This window comes from Hibiscus syriacus, unplaced genomic scaffold, assembly GCF_006381635.1.
Source record: "Hibiscus syriacus cultivar Baekdansim isolate YM2019G1 unplaced genomic scaffold, ASM638163v2 tig00111000_pilon, whole genome shotgun sequence".
Lineage (NCBI taxonomy): Eukaryota > Viridiplantae > Streptophyta > Magnoliopsida > Malvales > Malvaceae > Hibiscus > Hibiscus syriacus.
The window spans coordinates 683,657-698,693 of NW_024062947.1; the positions used below are offsets into that span (position 1 = coordinate 683,657).

General features: G+C 32.8%; 1 protein-coding gene, 2 long non-coding RNA genes and 2 pseudogenes across 3 annotated transcripts; 4 read left to right on the top strand and 1 right to left on the bottom strand.

Moving 5' to 3' along the window:
* Nucleotides 1-730: 730 nt before the first annotated feature.
* On the bottom strand, nucleotides 731-1,541 carry LOC120149323 (annotated as a pseudogene).
* A 1,303-nt stretch (nucleotides 1,542-2,844) lies between these two features.
* Nucleotides 2,845-4,013, top strand: LOC120149325. Its single transcript, XR_005518467.1, has 2 exons — nucleotides 2,845-2,980; nucleotides 3,964-4,013. It is a non-coding gene; the product is annotated as an uncharacterized LOC120149325 (long non-coding RNA).
* Nucleotides 4,014-8,503: 4,490 nt separating this feature from the next.
* On the top strand, nucleotides 8,504-9,754 carry LOC120149321 (cyclin-U1-1-like). Its single transcript, XM_039162147.1, has 3 exons — nucleotides 8,504-8,898; nucleotides 9,299-9,385; nucleotides 9,469-9,754. The coding sequence occupies exons 1-3, from the start codon at nucleotides 8,564-8,566 to the stop codon at nucleotides 9,752-9,754; spliced, it is 708 nt and encodes a 235-aa protein (XP_039018078.1). The 5' UTR covers nucleotides 8,504-8,563.
* Nucleotides 9,755-11,387: 1,633 nt separating this feature from the next.
* Nucleotides 11,388-12,395, top strand: LOC120149324. Its single transcript, XR_005518466.1, has 4 exons — nucleotides 11,388-11,512; nucleotides 11,677-11,736; nucleotides 11,950-12,033; nucleotides 12,134-12,395. It is a non-coding gene; the product is annotated as an uncharacterized LOC120149324 (long non-coding RNA).
* Nucleotides 12,396-13,333: 938 nt separating this feature from the next.
* On the top strand, nucleotides 13,334-14,821 carry LOC120149322 (annotated as a pseudogene).
* The last annotated feature ends 216 nt before the right edge of the window (nucleotides 14,822-15,037 follow it).

Genomic DNA, 15,037 nt, shown 5'->3' on the forward strand with positions numbered 1-15,037 from the left:
GGCGAGGTGACGTGGCACTGGAGTGTCGGCAGCTGGACGTTGGACCACCTAGCAGAGGCGACGGCTGGCCTTCTGGAATCTTGGAGGCGGCTGGGGTGCTAGGGTTTAGAAACCCTAGTTGAAACCCTAAATTGGTTTAGGATTTTAGTTGGGCCATCTAGTTGGGCCATCTAGTTGGGCTTCCAGATTTGTAATTGGGCCCCGATTTTAGCCTGTTTGTAATAATAATTTTAATAATAATAATAATAAATAAAATAAAAATAATAATATCAATAATAATAAAAATGGGTAAAAAATTAGTATCTTCACATAGTTTCAACACATTCCATATCTCTAAGATGGTAAAATAATTTGGATTTAATAGGCTTGATTCAATTTGTTTTTGTACAAAATAAACTAAATTTCACATGGGATGAAATGATTTTTCAACTAAAATTTTTAGCATCGGATTGATATTGAGTTCGATCAACCATGCTTTACTTTAAAAAAAAATTTAACAAAATATATTGCTTTCAATTTTATAATTAATTTTACATATTTTAATGAGACGTTTTAAACTTGTATAAGATACATTCATATTTTATAAGAATTTATGATGTTTATTTCATCATGTGAACAACATAAAATTTATTTAAAATTTCGAGACAACATTAACGTTGGAGAATTTCTCTTCTTTTAAGATTTTTTTTTATATTAAATTCTCAACTAAACTTAATTTGAGGAGATAAAAATGGGGATATAAAAAATTAAAAAAAATAATGAGGAGGAGCCAGCGAATGGTGCCCCGGGAGATTAATAATGGCATCAAAAGATGATTTTACAAATGTTTTTTCATGTAGGTCCATAGTGATTGTTGACACATTCCTTTTTTTTACTTTCCTTCATCATTAGCAGCAGTTGAAGAAACGTAATAAGCAACCGAGAACAGCCCATGAACAAAACACAAAATCCCTCCGATGGACAGGAAATGGTGGTGCGTCAGCCCACATGACGCCTTGGACTTGTCGTTTTGTAGTATCCCTATCACCAGCGTTCCCAATCCCACCACCAATATTATCCTGTTCAACCCCCAAAAATACATCAAATATCCCACATTCAAAGAAAAGCAAAATGAGGTGTGTCTTACCAAGTGAAGAAGAAACATGCAACCGAGAGCTGCGTATTAGCGGAGGATCTGTGGAACTCTTCCTGAGAACAAACACATGCACCCACCCAGCAGGTTGGCGACAACATGGGCTAGAGTCAGCAACGCCGCTGCACCCAACGCTAGCTTGAATGCATCATGGCTCGAGTCTTTGCACTCGAATATCCACACCCTTAAGTGCTTAACCTTTTAAAAGCAAATATTCACAAGTAAGAAGTAATACTTGATGGAGATGGAATCAAAACGTAGCATATTTCAAGTCACCTTGTTTTGTGCAACTTCAGCTTGGATGCCAAGGATCCCTGCTCCAACATCCATGGCCACGATCAATAGACAAACCAAAACGCCTCCCATTTTAACCATTTTTTTGTTTCTTTAGGGAGCACTCGGAGATGGGGAGAAAGGGTTGTGGAAATATATATATATATATAAAGTAGTAGTAAAGTTATAAAGAATGTACTGTGGAATAGGATTAGATTAGCTGGTAATGCTATTATAACCACACACAAAAAAAGCTTCTTTTGTGAGTACAGTGCTCTCTACTTTAGTGTTCGCTTTTTTATCTTCTTTTAGATTTCTTTCTTGTCTCCAGGATTCCTTTGATGGGGGAACAAGAAAAGTAGGGTATAAACCAAGATTGTGTGTCCAAGTGTTGTGTGAATTTTTGACTTTTTTTCTTCACTCATCTATTGTTCATAGTGTAGAAACGTCTTAAAGATAAGTTATGGATACAGTTCATACATGCTAGTTTATTTTTAGTTGAAACTTATAGGATTTTATATTAGAGTGATGAATTTATAAAATTTTAGGTAGAAAAAAATATATTATTAATAAAAATATAAAAAATATATTTAAAATATATAAAAATTTAAATTTTCAAAGAAATAACTGTCCTTATCCGTCCCATTTAACCATCCGCGGACGTCTAAATTAATGAAATGAATTAACTATATGGCAATTTGAAAGAAATGTTTTTAGGGTTTATGACTAATTTAAAATATATTAATATTATTAATAGATGAAGAAATTCCTTAGTACCCGTGAGAGCAAAAGTCCAATGTAGTGTTTTACTACAGTAAACTCATATTACAGTTTTAAAAAAAGTGTTAAGTGGACCCATGAGTACTACCTCATGGCATTGCCTCATCTAATTAATCAACGCTTTCACACAACGAGCTAGGGATGAATAAGGATCGAATTTTCAACCAATTTAACTCGATTTGATAAAAGTATACAATTCATCCAAAATTTGTTTTTATTTAAATTTAGGATGACTTTATTTAACTCAAAGTTTGAATATTTTTATATAAAATTCGTGTTCAATCCTACAAATATTTATATAAAATATTCTTAATTTTATTATAAAATAGACATTTAATTGAAAAAAATAATATAGTGATATATATTGTTATAATTATTCTTAAATATATAAAGATAAGATTATATCAAATACTTTTTATCTTAAACCCGAATCGACCTGAACTTATACCCTAAAAATTTGACCCGATTCATATCCAATTTTCTTTTAAAAATCCAACCTAATAAAATCATATCACATCACATCGAAACTTATCGGATTGAATTTTCGTGCTCATGATCTCGTACAAGACTGTAAGAAGTAGCGGCAGACACTAACAAGTTTCTCTTTATTCCGTACATGTAAAGAAGTCTAAGGATGGAGAAAGAGATAATTAAACATAAGCATATGTGAAAACAAACATGGAAGGAATTATTGCAGGCAACAATAATTCAATGTTTACCATAAACAGAAAATGCTTCAAATTGATCTTAGATAAATAATCCTTCCCTTCCATTTTCTTTACTTGCATCCACATCGTTTGGATTCATGGTTTTCAGAACCGGACCGGTTAGTAAACCGGTCATGTTATCGATTCACTGGTTCAATCGGTCGAATTGATTCGACCGGTCGTAAAAACCGGACGACGTCATAATTATTTAAAAAATTAAATAAAAATACTAAAAATATTTAATAAAAAATATTTTTTTATATCACAAGTCATATTCAAAGCAAGTCATAACATATATAAGTTAAAAATCATAAAATCAAGTGAAACAAAATGATTCAAATTAACTACAACATAATATTTAAGGTAAAACATATTAAATAATAAATATAATTATATAACTATAATTAAAAAATAAATTTGGGGTTAAAAAATCATAACAAAATGATATTGTTTGGTTTAATTTTTTTTAAAAACAATCTCACATGGCTAAGAAACATAGAAGAGCATCCCAAAAGTCTAAAGAGTAAAAATATGAGAACAAAACAATATCATATTGCTAAGAAACATAAAAGAGCATCACAACTAACTTCTATAAATAATAGAGGTAATTTGACATTCAAAATCATGGAGCCTTTTGGTGAGCATTGAGTGAACTATTCTTTCACTTCAATCAAGCTCGAATTTTAGGCTTCAATCGAGCTTCTAAATTTTTTTTTAGTTCAAGCCTTTTTGAGTTCAAGTTTCAATATTATATTTCGAATTTGAGTTGAGCTTGATAATTTTTAGCTTGTGAGTTTGAGTTGAGTTGAGCTTACTTTTTAAAGTTTTCAAGTTCGAGTCGAGCTCAGCAATACTCGAGTTCGACTTGGCTCGTTTAACAAACGACGTTGTTTGGTTTAATTTAAAAAAAAAAACAAAAATCCCGGTTTTTCCCGGTTTTCAGCCGGTCCGGTTCGAACGATTCAACGGTTCTTGCTGGTTCACTAATAGCGGTTCAACCGGTTTAGATTGAACCAGACTAAACAACAGTTCCCGGTTGAACCGGCCGGTCCGATCCGGTTTTCAAAACAGAGTTTGGATTTGAAGGTGAAATCTCTTTCTCAAGCAGCTTTGCATGCTAAGGAAAAACAAAGATTGCTGAAAATATACTCACTTTCAACTTTTCAGTTCGTTGAATTGCATCCATAACGACTTGTTTTCGGAGATTAGCTTCAGAAATTGAGAGCTTTTGAATCATATCTGGATCATAAGACTTCTTTTTCAACAATAAAAAACAGAAAACATATCAAATAAGCCAAGTTTTCACTAGCAATAGTCATAAGTCAGCATAAAATAACGACCTCATCTTTTCCTCAGCTTCATATTTCTTCCGGTTGAGATCAGAGAGTTTTCTCAAACTCAAGAAAACTTCAACCGTTTCAACAAACAGCTTTACAGTGTCTTCCATTTCCAGATTCCCTGAGTTGAGCTTACTGCTTTCCATGATTCTATCTGTTGTCTTCAAAGACAAATGTAAAGATTAATCCACAAGGGATGTAGCTCAAATGGTAAAACGCTTGCTTAGCATGAAAGAGGTGCGGGGATTCATATCCCGCATCTCCACTCTTGCCCTTTTTTATTTTAGCCTTAATTTTATTATTCTAACTATTATTTTGTCCCGTTTTTGTCACCAAACTATTTTCCTTTTAAAATCACGATTAAAAAATTAACGGTGATGCTGACATGTTGTTACGTCAACAATTCAGTTAATTTTTTAATTTTAGTCACCGACCGTTAAAAAAATTAATAATGATGTTAACTTGCCACAGTAAGGTGATGCCACATTATCATTTAATTTTTTTTAAATATCCCTTTAGCATTTCTATTAATTTTTTTAATTGTATGTCACCAAAATGAAACTAAAGCGTAACATACAAAAATAATAATTTGAGCACTAAATATGTAGTTTATCCTAGTTATAAATGTGAGATAGGTTAAGGGGCGAAATGTCAAAACTGGTGTTCTCCTTCTCAAGTTTTCTTTATCTAGAGTTAATTTTTTTTTTGTTAAGATAAGGTGTTTACAAAGTAGTATTCCAATCATTTGACAATGAATATTCAATTATTCCTGTTGTAGTTGTTGTTGCTCGAACACATGACCTTTAAGAATAATAATCATTCTTTTAAGCACTAAGATAATTTGGTTCATGCTTATCCAGTGTTAAAGTAATTCATATATTTTTTATATTTTACAAATTTCATAAAAAATAATGAATAGAAATAATAAATATATGATGATTCTTCCACGCTCAACGAGCATCACTACGCACCACTAACGATGAGCATTATTAATTTTAATTTATAAAAATTTAAAATTGTAAAATACTCAATTTATAATTATAAATTAGTTAAAATTTAAAGGGAAATTGGTTAAAATAAAATATTTATTATATTATTTTCTATAATCTTTTTGGGTAAACTATATCAGTGATCACCTAACTATTGCCCCTTTTCATTTTGACCACCATTTTTGAAATTTTTTCAATCATGTTATTAAATTATTTAAATGCATTCAATCAAGTCACTTGTCGTTAACAATTAACGGGAGTGATGATGTGGTGTTTAATAAAATTTGTATAATTACACGTTTAATCCTTATTACTTACACAATCTATCAAATTGGTCATAATTTTAAATTAATTCAATATATTTTATCCTCTAATCATATAACTTCAAAATCTTTTATAATGTAATATTAACAAATGATACAAAGAGAATTATAATTTGATGATTTTATCTTGTCAATTGTCTAATGACTAAATAGATTTTAAAAATTAAAAGTTCTATTTTAATAATACCAATTCATTGTTAAAAGTTCATCAATGATAAAACAAATACTATTTTACTTACTTTTTTTAAGATATATCTTAATAAACATCAAAATTGTAACTTAATCTATATGAGACTTATAGATATATATAGATATAAAACAATATTAAATAAAAACATCAAAATAATATAAAATATTATAAGTATTGTTACTAGCTCGAAAAAAAAACACCACGTGAAACTTGGTTTATTGTATACATATCGAATCAATAACTACAAAATCATCTCAAACATGTTTCGTTGTTGAGCCACTGATTTTCTTTTTATTATTTCCCTTATTTATTTTAAATCATCAACTTTTAATTCAAAATGTGAAGTTATATGCTTGGAGGATAATTTTTTGTGCATCATTTGATAATATTTCAATATAAAAGATTTGAAGTTATATGATTGGAGGATAAAATATATAGAATTGATTTCAAATATGACCAATTTGATAGATTGTGTAAGTAATAATGACTAAATGTGTAACTATACAAATTTTATTAACTGTCATGTCAACACTTCTGTTAATTGTTAACGACAAATGACTTGAATGAATGCATTTAAATAGTTTAGTGGCTTGATGGACAAAATTTCAAAAATGGTGGTCAAAATGAAAAGAGTCAATAGTTAGGTGGTCACTGTTATAGTTTACCTAAAAAGATAATGAAAAAATAATATAATAAATATTTTTATTTTAACTAATTTACCTTTCAATTTTCAACTAATTTATAATTATATGTTAAGTCCTTAGAATTTTAAATTTTTATAAATTAAATTAATAGTATTCATCGTTAGTAGTACTCAACGGTGCTCATAGAGCGTCATAGAATTTTCATACCTGATAAATTAGTTTGAAGGTTACAAATGTGTAGTTTACCCTAGTTATAAATGTGAGGTAGGTTAAGGGGCGAAATGTCAAAATCGTTGTTCTCCTTCGCAAGTTTTCTTTATCTAGTGTTAATTTTTAATTAAATATTATGAATAAAAATTTATTACCTAATTTGAAGAATATGTTCGGTTGGTTGAATCTTAAATTACGGTTTATAGTGTTATATTCCAGAATAAGATTATTAGGTTGCTTAATGCTTATATTATTTACATTTTAGAATAAGATTATTGTGGTTTAAGAAGTTAACTTGAAAATGTCATGTTTTAATACTTTATTTATATCAGGTTGCTTAATTGCATTAGGTATGTTTTGAGAATTAATTTACATGTTAAAATCCTTTAAATGATGATGTGGATGTAACGTAATAGTTTTTATATCATGACTTATGTGGGTGATATTTTGTTGAGTGTCATTCTTTTTATAGTTTTTAAGGTAAATTAAATTAATTTTTTAATAATTTTTCCATAATATATTGATATCGAAGCAATAATATATTTTCAAGTGATTCTAGTAATAATAATAATAATAATAATCAAAATTAGTATCGATACCTTATCTAGTGTATCGATATCTAAACTTTAATATTGATTCCTTTAAAATAAAATAAAATTTTATAATTTTTTTAAATATTGAATCTCATTATGGTATTAGTATCTTTTTTAATATCGATACTTTGTAAGATGAATCAATACCAAAAGCAAAGCATCATCACCTTTTGTCCAATTTATCCAAAATTGAAGTTTGGCTTTTGAATTTTGGTTTAATCTAAATAAGTACTTTAACCTTTGCACCTTTTATAATTAAATCCTTGTTTTTATAAATTCTTGTTTTAAAGTAGGGTGTTACAAACTCTCTAAGGATCACCATATTGCACCATTGATCCCTTAAGCTTCAGAATCTCCTTCCCTGCCAGGCTATGCCACTATATAGCTTGGACTTGCCATATATTTTCTTCATTCAATATTCTTCCACCCATACAACCCATAAATATTAAGCTTTTATAAGGATCTGCCAGAAGTTCTCGCATCATTCATGCTTTGTTCCAAGAAATTCCCCATAAATATTCTTTAAGAATCTTATAAAATTCACTACAAACACTAAATGGTAAACTATGTATCTAGTCATCTACTTATTCCTATGATTTTGTTTTGGTTATCTAACTATTTTTTAAATCATATCTAATGTTATATTTTTGTTTTGTTTTAGTCATTCACCGTTAAAAAATAAACAAAACCGCTGACGTAATAATTTTTCATTTTTTTTCAATAATGATATGACATTATCTTATGATGATATGTCAACATCACCATTAATTTTATGAAGAAGGACTAAAACAAAGCTAAAATATAACAGTAAGTATAGTTTTAAAAAAATAATTAGATTATCGAAACATAACCACATGGGTGTGACTAAATTCCTAGTTTATCCAAACCAAATTATTATTATTATTATTGATTAATCTGAGATTATTATAAAGTAGTGTTTATTTAAAAGACTCAATCATTAGATAATAAACGTTTACATACTCCTATTAATATATTCTCGAAAGTATAATCCCTAAAAATAATAAGAATCCTTATAATGACTGAATTGACTTGATTGGTGCCCAAAACTAAATTAGACCTAACAAAGTAATGGAGATCGTCCACCACGCATCCCAAACAAGTATTTGTTGTCCAATCAAACCCAATCGTCTCATATCCGCAAGAGGGACGGAGTTAGATCGAACGGCTGGCTCATTTGTCCAAGCAAACAACGACCCTCGAATCTCTACAATCCAAACGACCAATGTCCCCAATCCCTCACATTATTAACATAAAAACACCAAACAAAAACATCTATAGCATCAGTCGTCAAACATTAACCGATCAACAAGGCTCCCAACATTAACCCAAGTTGTCTCCGATACTTCCCTTCACAGGGGTGTAAAATGTTAACCGCCAGCCACAATCCTACCCACCAAATCCGGCTACCCAAGTCAAGCCTAGCTGATACCACAACACCCAGAGTCCTCACCATTATATCTACAGTTTTAGAAAACCTAGTGGCTCGGAACGACAGGCTTGTTGAGGTCCTGAGCGAGGGGTTAGATGGCGGTGGCTCTGCTGCTGCTGCCGCGCAAGGGAAAGGCCTGAAGGCGTTTCATGGCGTCAGGGCTCCCAATATAAGCATACCAAAGTACTTGGAGAGGATATACAAGTACACAGATTGCAGCCCATCATGCTTTGTTGTCGCATACGTCTATATAGACAGGCTTTTGCATAATAGGTATATGTTGGAACCTAACAACCCAATTTCTCTGGAGCAAAGCCTCCACGCTATGTAAAACTGTGAACCGAAAGGCATCATCTCGAGCTTGCTTCACAACCTTGATTGTCTCCAAGCTATCAGTCTCGATAATGATATGTCGACTACTCATATCCCAAGCGCACAATAATTCACAATAGACACACCAAATCTCAGCTTCTAACACCGAGAAAATACCTAGGAACTTGGAAAACCCCATTTGCCAATTACCCTCATTGTTTCTAATCACTCCTCCTCATGCAGAAAACCCTGTGTCGTTGATTCGAGCTCCGTCCGAGTTAACATTTAACCAGTCCGAAGCAGGAAGTTTCCATCTACTATCATTCTGTAACCTTTTCTCCCTTGCAATTGCTCGAGTAGCCCCTGATTCGCTCATCGTATTCATGAACGTCCATAGATTGCTGGTTACCAGCATCATGGTTGCTTCCAAGATGAATGATGATTCGTAAGTGCCCTAATTCTTATGTTTTCTAAGAATTCGATTAATATGTAAAGGGTGAGTGTATTTGTGGTTCGATGGTAATGCAGGCATTATAACAACGCCTTCTATGCTCGGGTGGGAGGATTGAGAAATGCTGAGGTGAACCGGCTAGAGCTAGAGCTGCTTTTCCTTTTGGATTTTGGGGTCACGGTTAGCTCCCCTGTTTTCAAGAGCTATTGCTTCCACTTGGAGAAAGAGATGTCGACGGACGGCGACACTGGCGGGAACAAAGTAGAAAAGGGAATCATAAGCCCCATTTTGATTGACGATGTGGCCGAAATATCGGTCGACGAAGATAGTCGAAGTTTTTCGCCCCCTCGAGTTGTGGACTAAACTCCTTGTTTGCTTCGATAATGAAATAATATTCTCAAGTCAAGTATCAAACAATTGTACTACATATACTTTAACACTAATGAAATCATCAATTAAAGAGTCTAAATCGAATCAATGTATGAATAAAGAGGATACGCAGTAGCTTTATCAGTGTGCACCAATACCTTGCTAAGTTGTGTTAGCTTGGGGTTCTCCTTCCCGTTTCACTCCCATCATCATTTGCAATCTTGTTATTGATTTCATACTGCTGAGCTTGTTGCAACTCAGAAGATACATCCATAAGATTAATGATGATGACCAACTTTGTGAAAAATTGATCCATGGGGATCACTTCACTGGTTGCTGCAATCATGAGCAAAACAATGAACATGCTATGCATAAGGTGAATCTTTCAACAACAAAGCTTTTAAGTCAGAATCTCTCATATTCGATAGATGTCCCATCATATCGAATATTCTTCACATTTGAATTATGATGATGCAATGCTTGTTGCAAGGTTAATAATGCAGTATTTTTCACATGAACAAGATTAAAAAAAGCGTTGTTTCAATTCTCCATTCTCATCGTCAAGCCTCAAAACAATTATACCATTTATTCTCTTAATGATATATCTTGCGACTCATCAACAAAACTTGGCTTCTCTATTATCTCTTTTCTTATATTAGCTCGCACTTTAATTGCAATAAATATGCATCTCTTTTAATTTTTTTTATTACGTGGACATTATTATACCGTGAGGCTCAATTTTTAAGGCTTTTTAGATACAAGGGAGCTCATATACAGAAACTGGTATTTGAGGCTCATGTTCCAATCCACCATAAAAACCTTAATGACAATGACTAAATTCATGAAAGAATCAAACATTAATGACGGCTTTTGTAATTTACCCAATAAATTTAATGGTATAGATGAAAGTGAAGCATGCAAAAACTTCAATCAATAATTATGCTCCTCCTTCGCACGCAACGAATCCCGTAATTGGAACGGCTTATGCGATACTCTTGACTAGCCCACTCAACTCAGTCATATCGCCCGAGTCACCCTGCTCTAGCTTCTTTCACTAAATTCCCTCCCTGTTTTGCCTATTTCCAACAATCAACAGTCCCCAGACCCCCTTAAATTTACCACTTTCTCCCCACCGTCTTCAACCGTCTCGATTGCAATCCCAAATTGTCTGCAATGGAGCCGATGACAACGGAATCGGATCGTCCGAGCGGCGAGGATTTTGTGCACATCGACAACCCTAACCCTAATGTTCCGGACGGATTGAGCGATAGCATCGTGAATGTTGAAAAGGAGGAAGAATGAGACGGAGAAGAAGAAGAAGAAGGGATAAAAAAAACGAGGGTTACGACGGAAACAATGACTATGATGTTTATTAGCAGGACAGATCCGATTCCTCGGAGAGAAGGCAGCTCCCGGAGGAGCTTTTGAGGAGCGTGATGGTTCTCTCGTGCGAATCTTCCGCCCAGGGCGGCAATTGCGATTTGTACTGCGCACGTCTCTCTGGCACGTGCTGGTCATGGTTTCTGTTTGTTTTAACGAGTAAATGCTGGATAGAATTTAAAAATCGTGGTTCTTTTTTTTCTCTTCCTAATTGAGCTTAAAGGGAACTTATCTGTAAATTATCTTAAAATTATCACTGATAATCTTGGATGAGCAATAAGTATTGTAGAAAGAGATTGATATTTACTCATTGTGGTTTTGCAGGAATCATGCAGAGAATTTGAAGCTGTAATCAGTTGTTTGAAACCACAGGTGCTTCTCTTCTGAAACTAATTAATTATTGATTCATGGATGGATCATTTAGCAGGTTAGCTGCCTGCGATTATATTGTACGGTGACTTGGAACTCACCTCAGTAATTAACTTGAACTTCGAAACTCACATGCATTTTTTGGAGAAAAAATGTGTTTCCTTCAGGTTGTTTTCTTGGAGTTATGCTCAAGTCGAGTTGCAGTGCTTACTCCGCAAAATTTGAAGGTTTGTTCTTTCATCAGTAAATTCTTTTCTTCTAAGGAAAAGGGGTTAAAAGTAAGGCTTTAGATATTGAAAAGGTAGTTTTTGGTGTACTCTTTTGATATTCTTGTGCATTCTCTAATTACCCTTGCATAACTTAGTTATGACACTAGGCTTTTGTTTTGATTGTAAAACTGTTAAATTTTCATCTTCTAACTTAAATCCATCGACTACTAGGTACCAACCATGGGAGAAATGATAGATATGTGGAAAAAAGAGCATAACATGTTTGTTATCCTTTACAGCTGGTTTCTTGCAAAGGTACTTGTCTCTTAGTACCTTTTGTCCATGTTCCTTGAGGATTGTTGTTGTTCCCTTACTAAGCTATTTATGTGTCCTGAATCATTACCGATTCTGATAGGTTGATAGGTTGCTAGTAGGCTCGAGGTTTTCCCTGGGTCTGAATTTCTCGTGGCATTTGAAGAAGCAATGAAGTATGGTGGCAAGGTAATTCTTGGCGATTGTCCTGTACAGGTAAGATGTTTCACTGGTTATAAAGTAGGATCGCTTCCTAAAAGAAAAGTTTGTTGTTTAAAGTTGTTGGAAAAACACTAATTTACATTCAACAATCTAATTATTGTTTAGAGGTAGGGGTGTAAATGAACCGAGCTTGAACGAACAAGCCTATGTTCGTGTTCGTTTGTTTATTTTTAAAGGTGTTCGAGTTCGTGTTCGGTTCGTGTTTGTTTAATTTTTTAATATCATGTTCGTTTTCGTTTATTTATTTTTGAAAGTGTTCGTGTTCATTCATTTATGTTCATAATATTCGCGAACGTGTTCATTTAATGTCCGTGGACATGTTAGTTTAAATGTTCACGAACGTGTTCGTTTAGCCTTCATTTAACGTTCGTGAACATGTTCGTTTAGCGTTCGCGAACATGTTTGTTTAGCATTCGTATAACGTTCTTGGACAGGTTTGTTTAACGTTCGCGAACATGTTCAAAAATGTTACCAAACAAATAGAAAAGAACAAATTAAACAAAATCACCTAATAAAACTTATATAACATCCACAATAACAAAATACAATCTTAAAACATACTAGCAATATTTAGAAACATCCATAAACATTTCCATATTAAAACATCTATCAACATATCACATTTTAAAACATACTTGAAAATAAAATGGAACCAAATCGGGTATAATATACTATTGTAACAAATGGGTCAATCCTAGCAAAATCAATAGACCGACAAAATCATACAGCAGAAAAAATCACATTTTAAAACATACTTGAAAATCTAGGAGCAAGCACACGAACAACAAGTGACAGCAACTCAACAAAACATCATCGTCACATAGTGAACAACACAATCAAAACAACAAAAGAAAGTGACAGACACAATCAAAATACCCTAAACAAATTGAAAGATAAAATCATATTGACAAAGAAAAAATCAAATTGGTGCACGAAAATTAAATATTTTGAAATTATTCAAAGTAAAAAAATCTCTTTAATTTCTTCTTTGGCCTACACAAAAAAAATTAAAATTAAACAATCAAATTAAATAATATATCAAATATTAAATAAATAGAACAAATACTTAAAAATTACTTGCGTTAGATTTCTTTTTCAACCCATAAAAGTTTCAATACCAAACAGAACCACAAGGTAACATTTGCACCGTATCAATTCCTAAAGATGAATGATATGCGTCAATCACTCTATCACTAGCACTAAAAGCAGACATCTACTTCAACATTTGTCGAATTTTCTCACAGTTCTCACTTAATTCAACAGGAGCTTTTTTTTTTGCCAATTGCATCTATGTGGTATACTTTGTACTTTGTCCTTTCTATATTGAAATAGTGCTAAGGTAGCACTTTGTTTTCATTTATTTTTAATCATGACCTGCAAGCATTTTCAAAGATTTGATTGGATGAAACAGGTTACATTGCGCAGAACCTGGGGGGAAACGCCACTTTGGCATTAAGATAAAGTTACTCTATTCCTTACTATTTCAGGCTGTATTCTTGCCAAGCCCTGACGAGCTTGACAAAATGTTGAACTTCCTTTCTCTCTCTTATTTCATCACCAATCAAATTGCTTTCTTTACATTTTCATATATTAAGTATTTGGAGTTATGGAAACTAAAGTCCTTATGATGCTAAGAGTTGTATTGTATGTTCAGTTGAAGGACATGGATGATGTTGACATGCTTACTCTTGTGATCCAAGAAATGAGCAAGGAATTCCCAACTCTAATGGAAACTCTTGTACATGAACGAGACCAGTCAGTATTCTTTTGCTCCCTTAGATGCCTATCAAATTATTCGTATTAGATTATGTTACTTGAACTTTTATTTTCTGAAGCACCATTGTCCAGCTCATATTCGGACATAGATATAGGGGCATGACCTTCCAAATATGTGTATATATATAAACTAGGGAATATTGACCTTATCTCTTTCATACCCATATCCAACACATGGAGTTTGAGTATCAATACTACTCTTTTGGACACTTTCTTGACTACAAAACTAAATTGCCTTTCTCTCTTCGAAATTTATATAACCATTTATGATTTAAGTCTGCCTGTGTAGTTCTTTCCCTTGCATTGCTTCATATTGTTGAATAACTTGTCAAGTACTGTTAGGCCTTTTCATTTTATGCTTTTTGAAGCACACATTTTATACTTGTGTACTCCGTGTGTTTGATCATGTGTAAACATTCAGGTTCATGTCATCCACATTACTAAGAACTGCGAGTGAGCATAGTTCAGTTGTTGCGGTTGTTGGTAAAGGCCATTTGCAAGGAATTAAGAAATATTGGAAGCAGCCTGTTTTGATGGATGATCTAATGACAATTCCTTCACAGAAACCGAAGTTTCAACCCACAAAATTCTCGTATCCCTAGGCATCGCCGCCTCTGGTGTGGCTATTGTTTCAGGCAAGTATCTTGCAGGCAAGAATAATACTTCAATAGCATATTTTTGGTATAGCAAAACTCGAATTTTGGTGAAAAGTCTCGCCTTAAGCCTCATATATAAATTTTTAAAGCTCAAACTCCATGGAGCTGATCCATGGAGCTGACTGATAAGATAACCATTTTATTTCTCAACATAGAAAAAACAGAGGCTTGTTATTTTTGGCAGAAATGATTTTCTTCAAAGCAGTTTGATCATTTTCTTGACAGAGTTTCGAACTTCTTGTGGACTGCAAACTATTTTCTTGCCTTCCACTTCACTTACAGCTTTACTCGCAGCTACTTGCAAAGATTTTGGCTACAATGATTTTCATGCCTCAATTAAAATATATATTTAA

Bases quoted from the DNA above. Each gene is read 5' to 3' on its own strand.
- LOC120149321 (XM_039162147.1), top strand. From the start codon at position 8,564: ATGTTAACCGCCAGCCACAATCCTACCCACCAAATCCGGCTACCCAAG. The intron at 8,899-9,298 runs TAGGTATATGTT...AATTGCTCGAGT, and splicing joins ATAGACAGGCTTTTGCATAA to AGCCCCTGATTCGCTCATCG. The intron at 9,386-9,468 runs GTAAGTGCCCTA...ATGGTAATGCAG, and splicing joins TCCAAGATGAATGATGATTC to GCATTATAACAACGCCTTCT.